Source organism: Rhinatrema bivittatum, chromosome 1 (genome assembly GCF_901001135.1).
Source record: "Rhinatrema bivittatum chromosome 1, aRhiBiv1.1, whole genome shotgun sequence".
Lineage (NCBI taxonomy): Eukaryota > Metazoa > Chordata > Amphibia > Gymnophiona > Rhinatrematidae > Rhinatrema > Rhinatrema bivittatum.
Genome location: NC_042615.1, coordinates 392,599,291 through 392,623,926, shown reverse-complemented (window position 1 = coordinate 392,623,926; position 24,636 = coordinate 392,599,291). Strand labels below are relative to the sequence as shown.

General features: G+C 42.5%; 1 protein-coding gene across 7 annotated transcripts in view; it reads right to left on the bottom strand.

Annotated features, from left to right (window-relative positions):
• Positions 1–24,636, bottom strand: part of NRG1 (neuregulin 1) — a 550,039-nt gene that overhangs the window by 36,407 nt on the left and 488,996 nt on the right. For all 7 annotated transcript variants that reach the window (XM_029601717.1, XM_029601714.1, XM_029601723.1 and 4 more), the window contains 2 exons: positions 20,355–20,457; positions 5,801–5,927 (listed from right to left, as the gene is read on the bottom strand). In XM_029601717.1, the coding sequence (XP_029457577.1) occupies positions 5,801–5,927; positions 20,355–20,457 (230 nt within the window). The remainder of the gene's footprint in view (positions 1–5,800; positions 5,928–20,354; positions 20,458–24,636) is intronic.

Sequence of the window (24,636 nt, the reverse complement as noted above, 5' to 3'; positions counted from 1 at the left end):
CACCATTTGCATGGTTAAGTGGATGCACAGAGCTTTATGCTAGTATTTTATAAACTGTGTGGCAGGAGCTGCAATATATTTCTGTCCCAAAAGTATGCAAGCATGTTGTAGTATGAGCATGTATTTGTAACTCAGGAATACATATACTTTCTCTTCCCATTTAAAAAATACAAATGTATATTTTAGGCATGAAATAATTATAACATTGCACATGTAATAACCCAAAATTAAACATGGAGGCAGCTATTTTATAAAGCATGCATGTACACTGTTCTGAAAATACTTAACATGGAATCACCAGTTCACTAATATATCTACCAGTTCACCCAGACATTTACCAGTTTATTTAGACCCTCCAGCAAATCACCCTGGACCCCTACCAGTTCACCCACCAAAACACTGCAGACAAATACTAATACAATTTCAATTGTGTGAGTCAATTAGCACGTGTAAACATTTTCAAACAAGTTTGATAATAAATGTGCATATACGTCTTACAAATAGCAACTTGTGCACATACTTCTAAATGCTACTTACATACACATATACTATTTTTAAGTATGCATTTTCATATAGCTCTCTGAAAATTCACTCAAATAGGTATCCATATACCCATGTTCATATATTTCTGTAATATTTGTAGAATATATTGTTATTACATAGAAAATTCAGTTTGGAATTAATATACATTAAGAACATAAGAACATAAAATGTCATACTGGGTCAGACCAAAGGTCCATCAAGCCCAGTATCCTGTTTCCAACAGTCGCCAATTCAAGTCAGAAGTACCTGGAAGGATCCCAAGGGGTAGATAGATTTCAAACTGCTTATCCTAAGAATAAGCAGTGGATATCTGCAACTCCACCTTAATGATGATTTATGGATTTTTCCTCCAGGGACTTTTTCAAACCTTTTTTAAATGCAGCTACATTAATAGCTTTCACCACATCCTCTGACAACAAATTCCAGAGTTTAATTATGCATTGAGTAAAAAAATATTTTCTTTTATTAGTTTTAAATGTATTACCTAGCAATTTCATTGTGTGTCCCCTAGTCTTTGTACTTTTTCAAAGAGTAAACAACTGATTAATGTTTACTCGTTCCATTCCACTCATTATTTTATAAACCTCTATCATATTTCCCCTTAGTCATCTCTTCTCCAAACTGAGGAGTCCTTACCTCTTCAGCTTTTCCTCATAGGGGAATCGTTCCATCACCTTTATCATTTTGGTCGCCTTTCTCTGTACCTTTTCTAATTCTATATCTTTTTTGAAATATGGTGACCAGAATTGCACACAATACTCAAGATGCGGTCGCACCATGTAGCAAAACAGAAGCATTATTATATTCTCTATTTTATTCTTCATTCCTTCCCTAATAATCCCTAGTATTATATTTGCTTTCTTGGCTGCTACTGCACACTAAGCAGAAGATTTCAATGTATTATCAACAATGACACCTAGATCCTTTTCCGGAATGGTGACTCCTAATGTGGAACCTTGTATTGTGTAGCTACAATTTGGGTTAGTCTTCCCTAAGTGCATCATTTTGCACTTGGTCACATTAAATTTCATTTGCCATTTGCATGCACGATCTCCCGTTTTGGAAGGTCCTCTTGAAATTTCTCACAATCCTCTTGTGATTTAACAACTTTGAATAATTTTGTATCATCAACAAATTTGATCACCTTACTTTCTATTCTCATTTCCAGTCATTTATAAATATAGTAAAAAGCAGTGGTCCCAGAACAGATCCCTGGGGCACTCCACTAGTCACCTTTCTCCTTTGGGAAATTCATGACATGGTCTATGCATTTGCTTTAACTAATATGTTAAATAAAACATAAAATATTACATTTAGAAACATAGACATATGATGGCAGAAAAAGATCATTGAGGCCTATCTAGACTGCCTATCCACATCAGCTTTGCATTCCTACCACTCCCACAGAGATCCTCTGTATTTATCCAATGCTTTCTTGAATTCAGATATCATCCTTGTAATTTTCTATCACCTCCATAGGAATACTGTTCCATGCATTCACCACCATTTCTGTAAATAAATACTTTCTTAGAATAATCCTGGGTCTACTCCTCATCCCCATGACCCCTCATTCTGGAAAGGAATATGACGAGTGAGGTTATCAAATTTGCAGATAATACAAAATTATTCAGAGTAGTTAAATCACAAGCGGAGGACCTTGCAAGACTGGAAGATTGGGCATCCAAATGGCAGATGAAATTTAAGAACATAAGAACATAAGAAAATGCCATACTGGGTCAGACCAAGGGTCCATCAAGCCCAGCATCCTGTTTCCAACAGTGGCCAATCCAGGCCATAAGAACCTGGCAATTACCCAAAAACTAAGTCTGTTCCATGTTACCATTGCTAATGGCAGTGGCTATTCTCTAAGTGAACTTAATAGCAGGTAATGGACTTCTCCTCCAAGAACTTATCCAATCCTTTTTTAAACACAGCTATACTGACTGCACTAACCACATCCTCTGGCAACAAATTCCAGAGTTTAATTGTGCGTTGAGTAAAAAAGAACTTTCTCCGATTAGTTTTAAATGTGCCCCATGCTAACTTCATGGAGTGCCCCCTAGTCTTTCTACTATCCGAAAGAGTAAATAACCGATTCACATTTACCCGTTCTAGACCTCTCATGATTTTAAACACCTCTATCATATCCCCCCTCAGTCGTCTCTTTCTCCAAGCTGAAAAGTCCTAACCTCTTTAGTCTTTCCTCATAGGGGAGCTGTTTCCATTCCCCTTATCATTTGGTAGCCCTTCTCTGTACCTTCTCCATCGCAATTATATCTTTTTGAGATGTGGTGACCAGAATTGTACACAGTATTCAAGGTGCGGTCTCATCATGGAGCGATACAGAGGCATTATGACATTTTCCGTTTTATTCACCATTCCCTTTCTAATAATTCCCAACATTCTGTTTGCTTTTTTGACTGCCGCAGCCACTGTACCGACGATTTCAACGTGTTATCCAATATGACACCTAGATCTCTTTCTTGGGTTGTAGCACCTAATATGGAACCCAACATTGTGTAATTATAGCATGGGTTATTTTCCCCTATATGCATCACTTTGCACTTATCCAGATTAAATTTCATCTGCCATTTGGATGCCCAATTTTCCAGTCTCACAAGGTCTTCCTGCAATTTATCACAATCTGCTTGTGATTTAACTACTCTGAATAATTTTGTGTCATCTGCAAATTTGATTATCTCACTCATCGTATTTCTTTCCAGATCATTTATAAATATATTGAAAAGTAAGGGTGCCAATACAGATCCCTGAGGCACTCCACTGTCCACTCCCTTCCACTCAGAAAATTGCCCATTTAATCCTACTCTCTGTTTCCTCTCTTTTAGCCAGTTTGCAATCCACGAAAGGACATCGCCACCTATCCCATGACTTTTTACTTTTCCTAGAAGCCTCTCATGAGGAACTTTGTCAAACGCCTTCTGAAAATCCAATGTGGACAAGTGCAAGGTGTTGCATATAGGGAAAAATAACCCTTGCTGCAGTTACACGATGTTAGGTCCATATTAGGAGCTACCACCCAGGAAAAAGATCTAGGCATCATAGTGGATAGTACTTTAAAATCGTCAGGTCAGTGTGCTGCAGCAGTCAAAAAAGCACAGAATGTTAGGAATTATTAGTAAGGGAATGGTTAATAAAAAGGAAAATGTCATAATGCCTCCTATATTGTTCCATGGTGAGACCGCACCTTGAATACTGTGTACAATTCTGGTCGCCGCATCTCAAAATAATATAGTTGCGATGGAGAAGGTACAGAGAAGGGCAACCAAAATGATAAAGGGGATGGAACAGCTCCCCTATGAGGAAAGGCTGAAGAGGTTAGGCTGTTCAGCTTAGAGAAGAGACGGCTGAGGGGGGATATGATAGAGGTCTTTAAGATCATGAGAGGTCTTGAACGAGTAGATGTGAATCGGTTATTTACACTTTAGAATAATAGAAGGACTAGGGGGCATTCTATGAAGTTACAAGTAGCACATTTAAGACTAATCGGAGAAAATTCTTTTTCATTCAACGCACAATAAAGCTCTGGAATTTGTTGCCAGAGGATGTGGTTAATGCAGTTAGTGTTGCTGGGTTCAAAAAAGGTTTGGATAAGTTCTTGGAGGAGAAGCCAATTAACGGCTATTAATCAAGTTTACTTAGGGAATAGCCACTGCTATTAATTGCATCAGTAGCATGGGATTTTCTTAGTGTTTGGGTAATTGCCAGGTTCTTGTCGCCTGGTTTGGCCTCTGTTGGAAACAGGATGCTGGGCTTGATGGACCCTTGGTCTGTCCCAGCATGGCAATTTCTTATGTTCTTACCCTTTCTATTGAAAGTGGCTCACCTCTTCTGTATGGAAATCTTGTCAGTATTTAAATGTCTCTAACATATCTCCCCTATCTTGCCTTTCCACAACAGTATAAATGTTTATATCTTTAAGTCTGGTCCATATGCTTTAGAGTGAAGACCACTGACCATTTTAGTAGCCACCCTCTGGATCAACTCCAACTGGTTTATGTTCTTTTGAAGATTTGGTCTCCAGAATTGTACATAGTAATCCAAATGAGATCTCACCAGAGACCTATACAAGGTCCCTGCGGACCATTCCTCTCCCTATGCAGCCAAGGATCTTTCTGGTTTTTGCAGTCACATTATCCAAATTCTAAACTCAAGTTTCTAGTAATAATAATATATTCTACAGATACTACATAAATATATGAACACGGGTATATGGATGGGCATGTTTGGCCACCTTAAGATCATCAGATACAATCACCCCAGATCCCACTCTTCTTTTGGACTTAGAATAATTTCACCCCCAATACTGTACCTCTCCCTTGGGTTTTTGCATCCTAAATGCATAATTCTGCATTTTTTAGCATTATGGGCCTTATTTTCCAGACGGATTGCACGCGATACCAAGATGGGGGCAGAGTCGGCCCCGGAAGAGGAGGAGTCGGGGCGTCACTGGGGCCGACTCCACGAAGACGCTGCGGACGACAAAAAGGTAAGGCCCTTTTCGTGTCCTAGTTCGCGCCCAATAGCTACACCTTCTATGGTGGCGCTATTGGGTGCGAAACCGGCAGCGATCGCACCGCAGCGGTGCGATCGCTGCCGGCTAGCGCAGGACCGCCCCCCGTTTCGGCCCCCCACCCCTCATTACCTAAAGTATCGCAGGCCTGCGATACTTTAGAAAATGAGGCCCTATATCTTAGCTCCAGATCCTAGACCATTCATTGAGCTTTGCTAGATCTCTTCCCATGTTTTTTATACCTTCCTAGCTATGTACCCTGCTGCAGATTTTGGTATCAGTAGCTAGAAGTCAAAGCTTTTCCAATAATTCTACCACAAAATCGCTCATGAAAATGTTGTTACATATTTAATTATTCTCTGATCAGATCAGTAGACTTTGGTCACTCATTACTGCACCATACACAGATTCCTTTTAACTAAATATCTGTATACAAACATACAACTATATCTCTTTCTGTATATTATACAAAAACCTTTGTCATGACGATTCAGTGTATGGTAGAGCCATGAGTTGTGGATCTGCATTATAATATATAGATTATTATTGTCAATTGATATGTTTCATTATGATCATGAGTAAGAGAGGTGTGTCTACGTTTGCTTATCCAAATACATTTCTATTACACAGTACAAGTCTTAGTATTACATTTCTCTGGTGCACGGGAACCCCAGTGTAATATGTTTTCTTTTTATTCTCATATCTAAACTGGATAGTAAAACCTACATTCACCAGCTGAACATTTTCTGGAGGCGGATTTGGATGGTGTGGCCCATTAGCCATGTTCACCATGTTGTTCCGTTCAGAGCGAAGACTCTGCCTAAGACGATCATGTAACTTTTTTCGCTGTTTCCTGCAGGTGAAAAATGAAAAACAAAAATTCAACAGTCAAACAAGAATCACATACCCTAAATAAATTAAGTCATTGTTTGATCACATTAATCTTTCTTCTGTTATTGTTTGAGAGACTGTAGAGTGATTTGAAATCATAGGGTTATTGTATATAATAATAATCACACTAAAGGTTGGCATTGGTGTCATGTGATCAGAGATTTAGACCCATCTGCCTCAACAAATAGACTTGCAGTCCCCACATGAATACTGAGTAATCAGTGGTTCTCTTCTGCACAACGGAAACAATCACTTTTCAAGGAGGAAAGCTGTAATGAAATACATTGTGTGCTCTCTGCTCTTAGCACAGAAAGATGCAACTTGGCTCACTTCTTGAGTCTTCTTAGCCTAGACCAGGGATTCTCAACCTTGTCCTTGGGCCACACCTGGTTTTCAGGATATCCTCAGTGAATATGCATGAGACAGATTTGTGAACAATGGAAGTAGAGCAAGCAAATCTATCTCATGCATATTCATTGTGGATATCCTGAAAACCTGCCCGGCTAGGTGTGTCCTGAGGATTGGATTGAGAACCCTTAGTCTAGACCATACTAAGTTCTAAAAATGATCTGCTATAACCTGATGTCAGAGCAAAGCATAGCTGATTTGCCTTAATGCAGATTTATGCATTGGCAATTGTATACAAGATGTTTTCTTGGCTTATGGTTGTGTATACAAAATGTATTAATATGTAGTTTGTAACAGCAAATATGTCTTGAATGCAATATAAGCCAGTTAAAATCAGTGAACTATGAAGTAAAACAAGTTTATGTAACTTAAAAGCAAGTTTATGTAACTTAAAAGTAAGTTTATGTAACGTAAAAGCATATATAAAAGGTAACCACATGCATGTAAAAAGTCATACTTAATATAATAAGGAAGAAAGAAAATTCTGAAAAATAGAGAAGTATTTATTCTCATCACTGTAGTGTATGTGTTAAAGCACTTTTCTTAAAATACAATAATTTGCACATTAGGTCCACACTTTTTTCTACATTGCATTAATGAGTCTTTGGAGAAAACAGTTTTGAATTAAAGATTCAGTGGCAGATATCATCACCTTAATCAGCACTCTTGTTTGTCAAACCACCCACATATTGCCTCCTCTTTCATTGCTTTTTTTTTTTTTTAAGTAATATCCTCGGTTACCCAAAATTATTTTTCAAGTGTCAAAAAGTTTTTCAAAGTCTTTCAGTAAGTACTAAGTGTTGTTGATCCTGCCCGTGGCAGGCGCGGGCGTCCCCCTACCTCCTTGAACACAGCAGGCTGCCGCGATGCCATGCTGGCTCCTGCTCTGCGCAGGCAGGCTTAGCCCCGATGTTCTCAAATCTTTGCAGTTGGAGCCGCTGCTGGGTGTCCCTTGAACTACAGGGAAGCCGTCTTCTCCACCAATTGCCTGACTCTTTCGTTTTTGCGGCAGGGAGCCACTTCTTCATCGGCCTCCCATGGGGCAGGGACACTCCAACATGTCTGCTGCTTCCGGACTTCGGTCATAGTGTATGTGCGTACCTCTCTTCAACATTTAAAGGTGTCAGCGGCTGGGAAAAGCCCCGCGGCCCTCATCGATGACATCATCAACCTGTTCCGCTTCAGCCCTATAAAAGGGCCTTGCTGCTGTTCCTCAGTGCCTTTGGATTCGGGTTTTGCACAGAGTCTGTCATCTTCCTTCTGATCCAGGAGTTCCGTGGTCTTCCCGTGCCCTGATGAATCTTCATTCCATGTTCTTCGTGTTCCTGAACTTCGTCTCCTTGGTCTTCCTGATCTCGTTCCTTGTCGGAGCTCCTTTGTCGCCTGTCTTTTGTTCCTGATGTCCTGATGTCTCAAGTCCTGAGGTGCCATGTTCCATGTTCCTGATGTCCGATGTTCCTGTCTTGACTTCCTCCGTCTCATCTTCAGCTCTTCATCCAGTTCCCAGGTCCCTTGTCTGTCCACCTCTCTTGGCGTGCCAAGTCGTGGTCCGTTACCAGCCCCTGGGAGGCTGTGTAGGGTGCTTCGTGGTACAAGGCCTTCTTCTCATCTGCAGTGCAAGCCTCCGGGAGACTTCTGTTTTTAATGCCTTTCTTCTGAGTATCCTGAGTCTTGAATCTTGTCCTGATCTACAGAGTTCCCTTGTATCTGCTCCCGTCCATGCCTAAGATGCTGCCAGAACCTGCTCCGCTCCAGCGTGGTCTGTGACCAGCCACAGGCGGCTGTGTAGGGCGCACCCCGGGACAGGTCTCTACTGAATCTTCGTCATGTTCCAGTCTCAAGTTCCATGTCTTCGCCTGGAGTCTGCTTCACGTTCAGCATGATACGCGACCAGCCATGGGCGGCTGTGTAGGTCATGCTGTGATGCAGTTCTCACCCAGTACTTTCGCCTGACTCTTGAATCCTTGCCTGAAACTTCCGAGCAACTTGAATCCTTGTCCGAGTCTTCAGAGTATCCTGAGTACTTGTCTGAGTATCCCAAGTCTTCAGAGTATCCCGAGTCCTTGTCTGAGTATTCAAGTCTTCGTCCGAGTCTCCTGAGTATCCAAGTCTACGTCTGAACCCTCTGAGTATTCTGAGTTTTCGTTTGAGTCTTCATGTTCCTGCCCTCAGCCTCCATCTGGCCTCACACACTCGTCATTCCCAAGCAGCGGGTCCGGAAGGGCTATCGAGTGGCTGGAGGGCTACTCTCGAGATCAGCATTGCGCTGCCGGGTCTCATTGGTGCATGTAGGTCCAGCAGAGGGCTGAGCCTGCCTTGTTCCTGTTCTGGATAATTCTCACCTTGTCTTCAGTCCAGCCTTGCGCCTGCTCCTCCCATGCTCGTACCTGCTCATCTCTCACGGTGTGTCTTGGGGCTCCTCTCTGAGCTGCACCGTGATCCAAGGGCTCATATTCCACCTTAGATGGGACTGCACCTCCGAGCTCCTAACAGGGCCTGAGGGCGTGCTCCACAACACTAAGGGGCAGATAACCACCGAAAAGCTGCCCCAAGCTTCCCCTGTGCACGCCGAGCCTATCTTGCATAGGCTCGGCGGCACGCATAAGCCCCGGGATGCGCGTATGTCCCAGGGCTTGTAAAAAGGGGCGGGGTGTGGGCAGTCTGGAGTGGTCCAGGGGTGGGGAGGGGGTGTGGCCTGAGCCTCCAGGCACAGTGGCCATTTGCCGCTGTCCTGGGATCGCGGGCCAGCCAGCGGCCAGCGCGCACATAAGCTATGCCTGCCGGGAGGTAGGCGTAACTTCTTCATTAAAGTTATGGGGGAGTTTTTAGATAGGGCTAGGGGGCGGGTTAGGTAGGGGAAGAGAGGGGAAGGTGTGGGGGGCAGAGGGGGCGGAGCCAGGCTGTGCGGCTCAGTGCACGCAAGTTGCACAATTGTGCACCCCCTTGTGTGCACCAACCCTGGATTTTATAACATGCGCGCGGCTGCGCACACATGTTATAAAATCGGGCGTAGATTTGTTTGCACTGGGTTTGCACGAACAAAATCTGTACCCGCGTGCAGGTTTTAAAATCTGCCCCTAAGCATATACATGTCTTGTATCAATGGCTTGTATTAAATATCTAAGGAGTTTATTAAGTAAATCCATTGTACTCATACCTGAAATTATCAACTGCATTTTAGAAGGATTAACAAGGGTAATTATTTTGAGATTTCTAGACTTTAAAATACACTCTGTATTATTGGGGCAGTTTTCATACTGACCAGGGAGCCTACAGGGCCACATAAACATTCTTCTTACAGGCCTGCAGACCTTTTTCAAAGAGAAATCGCAAGCCCTATACTTCAATCTTTTTTCTAACTTTCCCAGCTCTATGTACCCATATATCTTTTAAAGATATCCAGATAAGTAGCAAGTTATCGGACCACATAAGGCTGAATAACTTTAGACCTGCTCAGAAGCAGTTCTAAAGTTATCCAGCTAACAGGGTCATTCATCAAAATGCATTATGGCATTAACGCATGCATTAACGTATTAACACCATAACGAATGCAATAATAGCACTATCGAACGGTGCAAATGCACATTTTGGGAAGGGGCGGGATTAGGGAAGAGTTGGGGCGGGATTTATGAAATTGAGGGGCAATATCACACTGTGCGATAGCATAATTCATGCTATCACATGATTTTGACACCAGAAATAACTACACCTTTTTTTCCTGGGGTTAAGCTGTGCAATATGACCAAACCGACCATAACGCAATTTATGATAAATTTTTGAATTGCATTTCTGGGCTGGGGGGGGGGGGGGGGGGTTGAGAGAGAGAGAGAGAGAGAGAGTCTGGGGTGGCCTTCATAGTATGCAACTATTTATATCTCTATATTAGCTAATAGCTCGAGGTGAGTTATCCGTCTAAATGGCTTTTGAATATCTACCCCAATTATTTCTAAAAAAAAAAAAAAGTTTGTTCTAACTGCCAACTGAATTGAGATTTCCTGTTTTTATTCTGTTTTGTTATTTCCAAGGAGCTGTTAGTTGTTAAAGATGCTAAAATCTTCCAGGTTGTGCACTGCCATGTGGAGGAGTTGGGTTTCATTCCTGTAGCTCGTCAGGATAGCAGAGGTAGGTGCTGCCGTAAAGGCAGAGTCCACAGTGCTTGGGAGATTTAATCCACTTATTACATGACACTGACACTATTGGGTGGGATTCATGATGCTCATGTACCAAGATCTGACATGAGCTGCAGTCTCTGTTCCCAACTAAGGACTGTTTCTGCAATGCCTGAGGTACAGAGGAATAGGGGTGAGGGAATACAATTGGGGGGAAGTTCCAGGTAACTGTGAATGAAGACTCATGATACCATACCCCTACCCGGGACAGGGCCTAATTGAACAGGAAGCCAAAAAAACAAAACAAAACATTTTTAAAAGGTTTTACTACTTAATTCTTACCACCACTCTGAATCTTAGTAAAACAGGATGTACAGAAACTAAAAGACTGGAAACATTGGATCTTTCAGGCTGATGTACTAAGCAGCAAGGTTTTCACAAAAGAAGGCTTTGTGGGGAAAAACAGCGCAAACACCCAGAAATAAGAAAAAATGTAAACACTTTAAGATATTTATCACGCAAAGCTCTCTTTTGTAAAAAAAACAAATCACAAAAGTGGGCTTCATAATAATAACCTTTTGTGATAGCAAAGTTGCTTACCTGTAAAAGGTATTCTCTGAGGACAGCAGGATGTCAGTTCTCGCACATGAGTGACATCATTAAATGGAGCCTGGTTTGTAAATTTGATTTATAACTTTCTAGAAACTTTGAGCATGCCCTACTGTCATACTGCCCTGCATCTATGTGAGGTCCCATCAGTCTAATAATTCAGCTTAAACTCCAAGGCGATGTGGGCAAGTTTTGTGAGGACTGACATCCTGCTGTCCTCGGAGAACAGCTGTTACAGGTAAGCAATTCTGCTTTCTCTGAGGACTATCAGGATGGCAGTCCTACCACATGGGGAATTCCTAGCTAAAGACTGTCCTGAATGAAAAAGGGAAAAACCCGAAAGAGTTTCAATGGACAAAAACCACTTTTGATGGCAATAAGTTATTTTTGTATTTATTTTTATCTGTATACAGGGACTGCTACTAAAATAATGGACCTTAAGGGGGATGGGTATTGGGTTCTACGCCTCAAAGAGACCCCTCAGCACAGACTGGCCAAACTTACTTTCACATTGGGAGTCCTTGTCCAAGCAATTGTGCGATGCGAATGTGTGGAGAGAATTCCATGTTGCAGGCTTGCAAATTTCCTCTGTAGAGGCTGATCTTAAGTGGGCTACCAACGCTACCAATGCTCTAACACTGTTAACTTGACCCACCAGATATAAGTCTGCCTGGGCATAATAAAGAAACAGGCAATTAGAAAAGGTGTGTTTGGCAATGGCAATTCCAGATTTTTGCTGTTAAAAGAAACAAAAATCTGGGTGGACTTTCCAAGGGTTTAGGTCTGCTCCAGATAGAAGGCCAAGGCTCTCTTGCAGTCAAACTGTGTAGCGCTTGTGCACCTTTTGGCATGTGGCATGGCAAGAAAATTGGAAGGACAATTGATTGGTTAGGGTGGGAGAAACTTAGGAGAAATATGCACAGAACACCCTGTTGTGAAAAAAATCTTAGTATAGGTGGATAAGTTACAAGGACCTAAAAACTCACTGACTTTGTGGGTGAAATAGCCATCAAAAGTAGGACCTTCCATAGAAACACAGAAACATGACGGTCAGAAAAAAAGCCATATGGCCCATCCAGTCTGTCAATCCATCCAATTATTTAGCATCACTTCCTTAGAGATCCTCTGTATTTATCCCATGCTTCTCAAAGAATTCAGATACTGTTTTTGTCTGAACCATCTCCACTGGGAGGCTGTTCCACACTCTTTGTAAAGAAATATTTCCTAAGATTACTCCTGAGTCTATCCCCTTTTAACCTCATCTCATGCACTTCATTCTAGAGCCTCCTTTCCATTTAAAAAGGCTCACTTTCTGTGCATGCAAACCTTTGAGACATTTGAATGTTTTCATCATATCTCCCCTATCTCACCTTTTCTCTAAGGTATGCATGTTTAGATCTTTAAGTCTATCCCCATATGTTTTAGAACGAAGAACACTGACCATTTTAGTAACCACATTCTGGACTGACTCCATCCTGCTTATATTCTTTTGAAGGTGCGGTCTCCAGAATTGTACACAGTATTCCAAGTGAGGTCTCAACAGGGACCTATACAGGGGCGATATCATTTACCTTTCTCTGCTGAACATTCCTCTCCCTATGCAGCCAAGATTCTTTCTGGCTTTTACCATCAATTTATCCACTTGTTTCCCACCTTAAGATCATCAGATACAATTACTCCCAGATCTCGCTCTTCTTTTTGTGCATAGAAGACTTTCACTTCCAATACTGTACCTTTCATTTGGGTTTTTGCATTCTAAATGCATTACTCTACATTTTATTAGCATTAAATCTTAGCTGCCAGACCTTAGACCATTCCTCAAGCTTTGCTAGATCCCTCCTCATGTTTTCCATTCTTTCCTAGCTGTCCAACCTGTTACAGGTTTTAGTATCATCGGCAAAAAGACAAAGCTTTCCCTGACAGCCCTTCCATTCTATTGCTCACAAAGTACTTCAGCCCACAAGAGTTTATATGCTCAAAGGGAGCTTTCATCAGCTGGGTCAATATCACATTGAAGTTCCCATGACACAGCGGAGGTTTGATGGGAGGCTTCACTTGAAGCAAACCCTGCATAAAATGGACAAATAAAAACTGTACAGAGATGGATTTACCTTCTATGTTGTGATGGTAAATGCCAATGACAGTAAAGTGAACCCTAATTGAGTTGGTATTGAGATCTGACTCAGAGAGATGTAGAATGTAAACAAGCAGTTTTTGTGTTGAGTAGGAGAAAAGATCTAGGGCCTTCACCTTACTCCAAAAAGCAAACCTCCTCTATTTAAACCCATAGACTTTCTAGTAGAGTCCTTCCTGGATGCCAGTAGAGACATATATGCTGGAAGATCCAGGGGTTGCAAAGCTACCCTTTCAACATCCAGGCTGTGAAGGCCAAGAACCCAATGTCAGGATGGTGCAACAGCCCCTGATGTTGAGTGATAAGGATTGGGGAATCCCCTTTCTTGATTGGGATCTTGACAGGCATCTCCCTGAAGAGTGGAAAGTAAATATGTCTCAGCAAAAAGGAGCCATGAGAATAATAGTCCCTATGTCTCTTCTGAGTTTTAGCAAGCTCTTTGACATCAGACGAGTTGGAGAACATGTATTTCAGGGCAAAGGTATCCAAGACTAGCCTGCCTTGAGTCCATTTTCTGGAGCAGAAGAGTGCAAACAAATCCACCACAGGTGTGCCCCACTCACAAAATATATGGTTTGCAACCTCTTGTCCAGGGACTAGTCATATGATTTGAGAATTAGGGATGTGAATCGTTTTTCAACGATTAAAATTATCGTCCGATAATATTTATATCGTCTTAAATCGTTATAGAACACGATACAATAGAAATTCTAACGATTTATCGTTAAAAATCGTTAAATCGTGTTAGTGCGCACTAACTCGAGTTAGTGCGCACTAACTCCCCGTTAGTGCGCACTAACTCGATTTAGTGCGCACTAACTGAAAATGATACAAATAAACACTTTCCAGGTCACTGAAGGTCAGTTAGGAATGAATATGTGTTCCTATTGGCTGGCTGCCCTCTTATCTATTGATATTACCAAGGTTACCACTGAGGTGATGGTTGGGGGGATGGGAAATGGAACTGGAAACTAACGAACACCAACAGAAAATGAAACAAAGTGTTCACACTTCCCAGGTCAGTAAAGGTCACTTAGGAATGAATATGTATGTATGTATTCCTATTGGCTGGCTGTGCTCTTATCTATTGATGTTACCAATATGGTTGGGGGGATGTGAAATGGAAACAGTTGGAAGCTTGACAAAAAAAGTAATGTAATGATCAGCACTCACGTGACTAGAACTTGTTTGTTTATTATTTTTGTTAGCAGGCACCTGAAATGCTAGTGCATGTTGAATTTGCCAATCACTGTGCATTTTAGAAAGGTGGTCCTGGCTGGAACTGTACACAGTTCAAATATATGTAATTGATTGTTGGTAAGTGTATTTTTTAAGTAGCCACACTGGCACCAGTATGTTTACTTTTCCTCCTACTTAACTCACTAGCTCAGCTTTGTAAGAAGGGCTTCTCTGCTTGTGTGTTGTTTTTGTTTGGTGTGAGGAGAGCAGAAACATCAGATCTTTATTCAATCTACTACAGTCATCTCTTACAGTGCCCTATCCCTATTAATACCAGGAGTGTTGTGATCTTCCTGCACACAGTGCCCTAACCCTGATACCAGTCTGAGACAGCTCCCTCCCTGCATTACTAGTGAGAGGCTGGCTTCACAGACAGGGGGGAGCTGCCTGACCCTCACTCCTGACTTCCCCCCATGTCCCAGCTAGTGAATGGTGTGTGGGTGAGGGGGGGGGGGGGGGTGGTGAAGTCTGAGACAGCTCCCTCCCTGCATTACTAGTGAGAGGCTGGCTTCACAGACAGGGGGGAGCTGCCTGACCCTCACTCCTGACTTCCCCCATGTCCCAGCTAGTGAATGGTGTGTGGGTGAGGGGGGGGGAGGATGGTGAAGTCTGAGACAGCTCCCTCCCTGCATTACTAGTGAGAGGCTGGCTTCGCAGACAGGGGGGAGCTGCCTGACCCTCACTCCTGACTTCCCCCATGTCCCAGCTAGTGAATGGTGTGTGGGTAAGGGGGGGGGGGGAGGATGGTGAAGTCTGAGACAGCTCCCTCCCTGCATTACTAGTGAGAGGCTGGCTTCACAGACAGGGGGGAGCTGCCTGACCCTCACTCCTCCGGGGTATTGTGATCTTCCTGCACACAGTGCCCTATCCCTGATACCAGGGGTGTTGTGATCTTCCTGCATGCAGTGCCCTATCCCTATTAATACCAGGAGTGTTGTGATCTTCCTGCATGCAGTGCCCTATCCCTATTAATACCAGGAGTGTTGTGATCTTCCTGCATGCAGTGCCCTATCCCTGATATCGGGATGTGTGCAAGAAGATCACAACACCCCCGGTATCAGGAATAGGGCACTGTGTGCAGGAAGATCACAACACCCCCAGTATCAGGAATAGGGCACTGTGTGCAGGAAGATCACAACACCCCTGGTATTAGGGATAGGGCACTGTGTGCAGGAAGATCACAACACTCCTGGTATTAATAGGGATAGGGCACTGTGTGCAGGAAGATCACAATACCCCTGGTATCAGGGTTAGGGCACAAGTTCTAGTCACATTGACTGATCACATTACTTGTTTTGTCAAGCTACCAACTGTTTCCATTTCCCATCCCCCATATACTGTCAGTAGGAAACTTGGTAACATGAATAAATAAGAGGGCAGCCAATAGGAATACATATTCATTCCTAAACTGACCTTAACTGACCTGAAAAGTGTCAAATTGTATCATTTTCAGTTAGTGCGCACTAACTCCCAGTTAGTGCGCACTAATCGGAAAAAAACGATTTTTAACGATTTTTTAACTAAAAAATCGTGCCTAAGACGATTTTCTTGCCCTGCCACACAATTTCTATCGTTAAGACGATATGGAAAACGATTCACATCCCTATTGAGAATCCAACACAATCTGTCTGTCAGGACATTCTCTGGCCCTGAGAACCATTCCCTGAGAAATGGCTCAGGCTCATATATGGACAGTTTCTTGTTTTATAAGGTATGATCCTGTTCCTCCCAAATTGTTGATTTAGAACATTGCTGATTGATTGTCGGTTTAGATATGTATTACATTGTTGATCAACCAATCTCTAAAAACCCTAGGAGTGTATCAAACATAACTCCAGGAAGTTTATCTATGAAACATTTCCTGAGATTATCAAAAGCCCTGGGTGCAGAATGCCTCTACATGGGCTCCCCAGCTCAGGTTGGATGTATCCATGGATAAGACAATTTGAACTGATGAAATTTGACCTTTTGCCAAATTCTAATGGTTCAGTCACCAGAATAGTGGTTCTTCAGAGGCTGGGTCTGAAAGATCTTGCATGGCCTAAGTCCACTGCACTCTGAGGGTCCACTGGCTCATCTCATGTAAATATATGCCAAGAGAATAAGATGGACCATTGATATCATGAGGTCAAACAATCTCAACACATCCCATGTTGATGCTGCTGACTCATTATTATCCTCTCCACCATGGATATCAATATTATAATCCTGTCCTGTGGGAGGAAGGCTCTTGCCTGAGTCAAATTTAGCAGGGCTCCTATAAATTCCACATGAGATGATGGGCTCAAGTGGGATTTCAGAGAGTTGACGACGAACCATAGTAAATCAAACATCCAGCTGGTTTGCTTATTGATTCTATACCACCACCTTGAGACATGCTTTTGACTAGCAAATCATCAGATAAGGAAACAAATACAATCCAAATCTGCATAGAAGCACTATCATCACAATGCCAGACATTTTGTGAATACGTGTGGTGAGGATGCTAGGCCTAAGGGCAGTAAATGATACTGGAGATGGTGTTCCCCTACTACTGACCTAATTTCTGTGACCTGCAAATATCTCTAGGTAAATATAAGTATCCTTTAGATCCAGGGAGTATAGCCAATCTTTTTTGAAGAAAGGAATCAAGAGGGAAACCGTTTTTAGACATTTGGTCTGAGATCTGAAGTCAATAGTTAGATGAGTCTGTGAATGCCAATACCCATTGCAGAGATTCTAAAATCCATCTTAAAAACATCAAAAGTTGAAGAGATCACATTTTCCACATTTTATATCCTTGTCCACCAATAATTCTAGGTTTTCTTATTGCATTTGAGGAAGCAGCATAGCTAGATCCCTCCCTTACTTTGAAGTGTCTCTCATGTACTGGCTCATAAAGATTTACTAGGACACTATGCAGGCATTATCTCCCTGAAACACTTTTCCTCCAAGAGAGTCCAAGGTATGAAATCCTTCCCCAGAGGCTCTGAGGAATGGGTTCAAGATCTCTTAGCCTTCTTGAAAGTGAATTTGACTACCATAAACTGGCATAGAAGCTGCTGCTTCTCAAATCCTGGAGCCTTTTGGAAATGATATAATTACACACACTTTCTTATTCACTGGAGTCACAGAGCGGGGGTTCTTCCTTATCTAAATGTCCTGAAGGATTTCATGGATGAGGACTGCCACTATGTCCTTGGGGGTCCCAGATTCATCCTTCTATGCCAGTGTAAATGAAATGACATCCAGCACACTCTTTCTTGTTGAGGAGAGGGGTCAGAGGGGAGACTCATTGACTCCTCTTGATCCGAGAAGTCCTTGGATCCATAGCTGCAATACCAGGAATACTCCATCTGTGCCTCACTGATAGACTGAGGGGGCATGGACTCAGATCTTACCTAGCTAGCACTCAAGGTCTCAGAAAGGGGTGCACTTGGCTGGGTCAGCCTAGAACCCAATGAACTCCTGTGCTTTGGAGAAGTTTCTACAGCTAAAGGGCTGGACATAATTATTAGTTCTCAATGCCAATTCCTCTCCAGGAAGTGGCATCTAAATTGAGGCATCAGGTAGCAGCATGGATTCCAGTATTGGCTGGACATTCATCTACATGGACACTGACTTTCTCAATGCTGATGAATTAATGCACTGCATCTTTTGGTAGCTCCTCAAAACTTGTTGGTGCTAAAATGGCTTGAGAGATAGGAGGAAAGGCCATGTTTTCCTGAGATATCAGAGGTGTATCAGTGGCTGACAATTAGGCTTTTGCAGACTGGTGTGCAGTACTGTATAGACGATATGCTTTCCTAACTGTGAAGAGTCTTCAGGTGAGTCAAGGCAGGTGTCAGAATGTACCTGGTCCCAGCATCATGCATCAACAGCGACTGATGCTTTTTGGTTCTCATCTAATGTATTTCACCAGTGCTCCTCAATCTTGGAACTGCACTCTTTGGTGGGGAGGGGGAAATAGATGATGGCTTGTCCCTTTGGTCTTGTTTGGTGCTCAATGTCAAGTGGGATCAATGACTTTTGATGTTGATGCACCACCAGTGGTTGATACAGCTCCTGGGACCCTCAATGTTGATGCCTCCAATACTGATGCTGATGGACTAGGCTTAAAAAACCCAAAGTGCTTTTCTTTAAGCTCATGTTGGAATTGACACTCTCTTGAAGATCAGCCCCTAAGCAGAGGACATATTTATCACAGGGGTCTGTGAAAGGCATGATCCTCTCTCACAGGGAACACTTATTGAAGCTGCTGGCCTTCTCTTTAGGAGCATCAGGTGGAAAAATAAAGCAGTGAAATTAAATGACTTGATGCTGAATCAAAAAACATGGCCAGTGCTGACTTAAAGCACCAGTGGTGGTGCACCATGCAGCAACCAAAAAGTAAAGGAAAAAAAAAAAGGGTAACTGAAGAGATTAATAAAAGCCTGCAGAGACCCACAAGATGAATCCAGCACACTTAGGAAGCATACATTCTTTTTCTTAGCAGCAGGACAATCAAGAACAGTGCTCTATGAAAATGATTAGATTGAAGCAGGCCCCTGCATAGATGTGTGGCAGTATTACATACTGTATATACCCAGTAGGATATGATTAAAATCTCTATAAACTTTCAAATCAAATTTCCATCTGACAATGTCACCAATGTGTGAAGAGTGCCATGTTGCTGGTCCTTGGAAGAAAGTCCACTACACATGAAAGTTTATTTAAAGCCCACATTAATGAGCAACTGTGACATGTAAAGTAGTTTATTAATGTGTAGATTTGTGAAAATGTGCATGAAAATAGGTTTCGCAGATCCATTTTCTCAAAAAAGTTAACTATGCCACAATAAGGTATAGTTATCTTTGCGGCCAGGCTAAGGAGCAGTGGTTAAAGGAGCCATGTGGCACATCTGAAGTCCACGAACTTATTTCTAAAAATCGCTGTTGATTCATATGGATCTCATACCCTAGACTCCCAACTCCCTTGTGCCTTGTAAATGTACATTATTAAGCCCTACCCCTTCAAGCTCCACCCTCTTGTCCCCCAAAATAAGTGAAAGCATCAATTTAAGGCCCCCATCCTCACTTCTTGGCACCTCATAGATAGGATGGTCTTTTGCTTGCTTCAGCCCTGCCAGCACCATCTTGGAAAATGGCACCAGCTGACCTGTTGGGGGCAAAGGAGTGCACCGGGGCATGAAGGGGCATGGCTTAAAAAAAGATACCTTTTTTTATAGTTATGGCCCACGAGTGAGTCAGAGGTTGTGGTCTGGGGTGCGGAGGGAGTGTCCAGATGGACCACCAGGGATTTTTGGCAACATATGGGGAGGGGCTTTAGACAGACCACATGACCCCCTTTAGCACCTTGGCAACCCTCAGGATATCGGGAAGTCCAAGGTTCCTGGCCATGGCAATGCACAAAATATTTCATGTGAGGGTTTACTATGGATGCAAATGAATTTAGAGTTCAAAAGCATCCTTAGCAAACTTTTGTAAAAACGGGCCTCTAATCAACGGAAAATATCACAAGTTAGAGCATCAGCTCCTAAATCTGTTATGACCAAAGCATTACCAAAAGCACTAACAATTGTTATGCTCTGGTTTGGGTATGTATACCTTTATTAAATAATATTATTTCACTAGCACCAATAGGAAAAAAGGTGCTTGAAAACACTATGTGGCATTATATTTTTATTGGGCATAAAATAAGTAGGAACTCTGTGTGCCTCATTTACTAACTTTTTTCCTCATAGACACATAAAGGGAAAAATGGCTCAGTAAATCAGACCCTTTTTATCTCACTGCAGCCTCTACATTGAGTAAGTGTGATTTGCCAATGAAATTGGAATGACTGTTCCTTATTATTTGGGCCTTTCAGTAATCATGAAGATATATATTGAAAACAAGAAAAAGCAGTTTACTTGGTTTTGCAGTAGGCCACAACACACATGATGCCAACTACAAGGAGAGCAATGCAGATGCCAGTTATGGTCAAAACCCTTTTCTGGTATAATTCTTCAGCTTCTAGAAATGGGAAAAAGAGAAATAGATTATAAAATGGAGGCACAGCATAAAGAAAAGCATCTCAAGTTACATAAATCATGCTACATATTACAAAAACAAAATCACAGTACAAACAGGATAACTAAACATATCTAGAAGTTATTTCCAGCTAATCATGCTGAATTCAATATTTTATCTCAATATTAACAAAATAGTGCTATGTAGAAAACTAATGGCAAGAAACATTCACTATTGATAGCTATAAACATGATTAACAAGGATTCTATCAAAATGTTTATGTTATTGAAACACAAATTCAAGAACTATAATAATTAGGAAAAATACTCATTCTTTTTTGTAGTTCATGCAAAGACAGCTGGAATAAAGATCAAATGTCAGTCCAAAGGGACTTATCTAAATCTCTGTGCCTGCCCACCCTGCACTGTGTATATAATATATAGTAGGGGTGTGCATTCGGATTGACCGCATTAGTAAAACGCAACTCATATTTTTTTTTTACTTAAAAAATTGATTCGACATAAACGATCGGATTTCCCACATATCGAACATAGATATGTTCGATATGTGGGAAATCGCGATTGTTGAGCCAAAATAAAAATATAAACCCCCTCACCCTCCTTAATCCCCCCCCCCCCGACTTACCACAACTCCCTGGTGATGGAGCGAGGAGTGAGGACGCCATTTCTGCAATCCTTGGCGAGAAGCATGTGACGTCGGCAGCACGTCGAGTGACGCCGGCGTCACGTGATTCCCGGCTCGTTCGCGCCGGACGGCTCGTTCGGCCCAAAAAGAACTTTTGGCCCCCCCAAGCTGGCCAAAAGTTCTTTTTGGGCCGAACGAGCCGTCCGGCGCGAACGAGCCGGGAATCACGTGACGCCGCGTCACTCGACGTGCCACCGACGTCACATGCTTCTCGCCAAGGATTGCAGAAATGACGTCCTCACTCCTCGCTCGATCACCAGGGAGTTGTGGTAAGTCTGGGGGGGGGATTAAGGAGGGTGAGGGGGTTTAATTTTTTTTTTGCACATATGTACATATACCCAACTCATTGGATTTTTTTTATGTCCATATTGGCCGCAAGTGGGACCCCCTTTCGGACATAAAAAATATGAACATAAAATTTTGCTCTGCACATCCCTAATATATAGGACTTGGTTAACTAAGCTTGTTTCCCCATATCCATAGACACAGAATGGGGGAATTGTTCCAGTAAATCAGGCCCACCATGGAAATAAGTATTACATGACTTTAGTTCTCTCTGCTCATGGTTGAGGGGAACGGCTAGCTCTTAAGAGAAATGGATCAAGAAGGAAATATGAAAATCTTCCACTCCAGAAGTGACAGCATATAGTAAGCCATACCACACTGACTGTCATTCAATGAACTTCTGCACCTAACTGTAGTAGCGGGAATAATGCAACCTGATAAATGTGGCCCAGTTTTTCAGTCCCTAATAAGACCTGATGATACTATTGGCCTGTAGTATATATGCCAAAACAGAACACAATCCATACTGTTTACCACCCTACATGAAATAACAGTCAGATGCAATGTGTTTTTTTCCCATTTTATGTTGATAGGAAAAATACTTAGCACAACTGCCTATAAGAATAGTAAATTGGAAGAGCCAACAAGAGAAGTTGACAGCATGGACCCTGTTTCTGTTTGGACACAGGTTTTACAGGTAGACTTGTCTCTAGCAACTTTATTGGAATTTGAGAGCTAGACCAGAAGCAAACGATTAGTTATAGCAGGTGGGTAATAAGAATAAATGCTTCCAATATCAGAACTGAGAGGATTTTTCTATTAAAAATAATGAGGCTTATAATATGAATAGCAGGATTATATCAATTGAAGCTGGCAGGGCTAGATGTCACTGTTAACTCCTAAAGGATCTTAACTCCTATTTTCATGTTATATGCCACTTGCTAAAATGTACTTTATGAAACAGCTACAGACACAACATTCGAAAAGATTTGGGCAGGGGTTTTCTAGGGATTGTGGGTTTTCTGTATATTGTGGTCCCAAGGATGATTCTTGCTCTTATAGAAATAGTGGCATTTTACTCAAAAAGTAAAAACATTTATTTATGCTTTTTTTAAATTCCCTGAGATTTTGCAGCTTTTGTTGGAATCTAAACACAGGATATCCTGAAAATCCAACCGACTTAGGGCAGGATTCATCATTCCTCGCGGAAGAATGAATCCTGCAAAAAAAAGAGGGTGGGGGGTGCGATTTCGCTGGCCGTGGTGCCGCCGGCTGCAGCCTTTCGCAGCAAATAGCAACACCGTAAAAGGTGTCGCTATTCGCCATGCTACTGCTGGTGATAATGTTCCTCACATTATTGCCGGCAACGGTGCTGCGACCGACTCCTCCCCCTCCCCGGCCCAACTCCTTCCCTCCCCAACTCCTCCCCTCCAGCTAATTTAAATCCTATCGCACGTGAAAAGGCCCTTTTCACGTGCGATAAAGCTTTAGTAAATAACCCCCTTAGTGTGCTCTGAGGTCTGGGTTGAGAACCCATAATGTCATCAAATGATGATATTATGACATTGCTTATTGTCTACAATATAAACAATTTTTTTTTTTTTAACTTTTAGGTTGTTCTGTTTTCAGTTACCATATATGAACCAAAGACAAGAGCTCATATGGTAATTGAAGCCAATTGTTCAAAACATTTATTGCAGTCTTCTTTATCAAAACGTCCAACTGGCCAATCTGGCCAATTTGGATTTTTTCATTGAATAAAGACCAAAATGCATCTAAGCACACAACTAGATTAACTTTGTACCTTAGGGTTTCATAAAAAATAATGAGGTCAATATTAAAAAGCCATTTAGATGGATAGCTCACAAGGTATCAATCTCAATGGAAAATGTGGCATATTCAGCCGCTTATTTGTCTAAATTATAGCCGGATAAATATTTATCTGGCTATAATTTAGATGGATAAAAAAGGGGCATGTTGGGGACGTTCCAGGGAGGGGCTGAGATATCCGGCTAACCTAGCCAAATATCAGGTATATCTGGCTAGGATAGCCATATAACTTTAGAATTGCTTCTGAGCAGGTCTAAAGTTATCTGGCCTTATGTGGCTGAATTATGGATATCTTCAAAGATATCCAGTTAATTAGAGATCTGTAAAAGGAAAAAAAATATATATATGTAAAAGGGCCTGTGGCTTGTTTCTTTTGATCCCATGCTGAAAGTATAAATGAGGCCTGGTTGGCCACCATCTGCCCATCCCCCCAAACCCAATAAAGAATATTTAAATGGCTGGGCCCGCCAACCCCGTTAGCTACTGGAAAGTGCATAAACTCATCCAGAGAAAGTTTTGCCTGCTCTATCAAAGGTGTAATTTATGTAGGCAAACTTTTGTGCATATTTTTCAAAATCAAAAAGCATGCATACGAGTCCCAATTCCACCATCCGGAATTCCTCTCCCTAGTGCATGTTCAAGTACGCACCAAATCAGGATATGCACGTACGTTTACATGCACTGAGTTCCACTCACTTATGCACAAAGAAATATAGCTTTATGTGCAGAAATGGCTTTGAAACTTCAGGCCTGTGAATACTACTGATAACTTCTCCCCTCAGAAAAGAGCAATGAGAATACATCCTACATGTAACACTGTGGGGTTGATTTTCAAAGGGGTACGTGAGTAAGATACGTGCGTACCCCCCGAAAACCTACCCCAAACCCCCCCTGCGCGTGCCGAGCCTATTTTGCATAGGCTCAGCGGTGCACGCAAGCCCCGGAATGCGTGTAAGTCCCTGGGCTTGCAAAAAGGGGTGGTCGGGGGTGTGGCCAGGGGGCACGGTTAGGGATCGGGGGCGTGTCCGGGGGCATCGCTGAGGTAGATTTTAAAAACATACGCGCAAGGGGGTGCACAAGGGGGTGCACAAGGGGGTGCACATTTGTGCAACTTGCACGCGCCAAGCCCTGCACGCACTGCCCGTTCCCTCCGAGGCCGCTCCGATTTTTCTACCCCCCCCCCCCGCACCTTCCCTTCCCTTCCCCTAGCTAACCCACTCCCCCGGGCCATATCTAGATCCCCCCCCCTACCTTTATCGGAGAAGTTACTACTGCCTCCGGGCAGTAGTAACTTACGCGCGCCGGCGCGGCAGGCCCCGACACAGGCCGCTGTGTCGGGGCACTCGGCCACACCCCCGGACT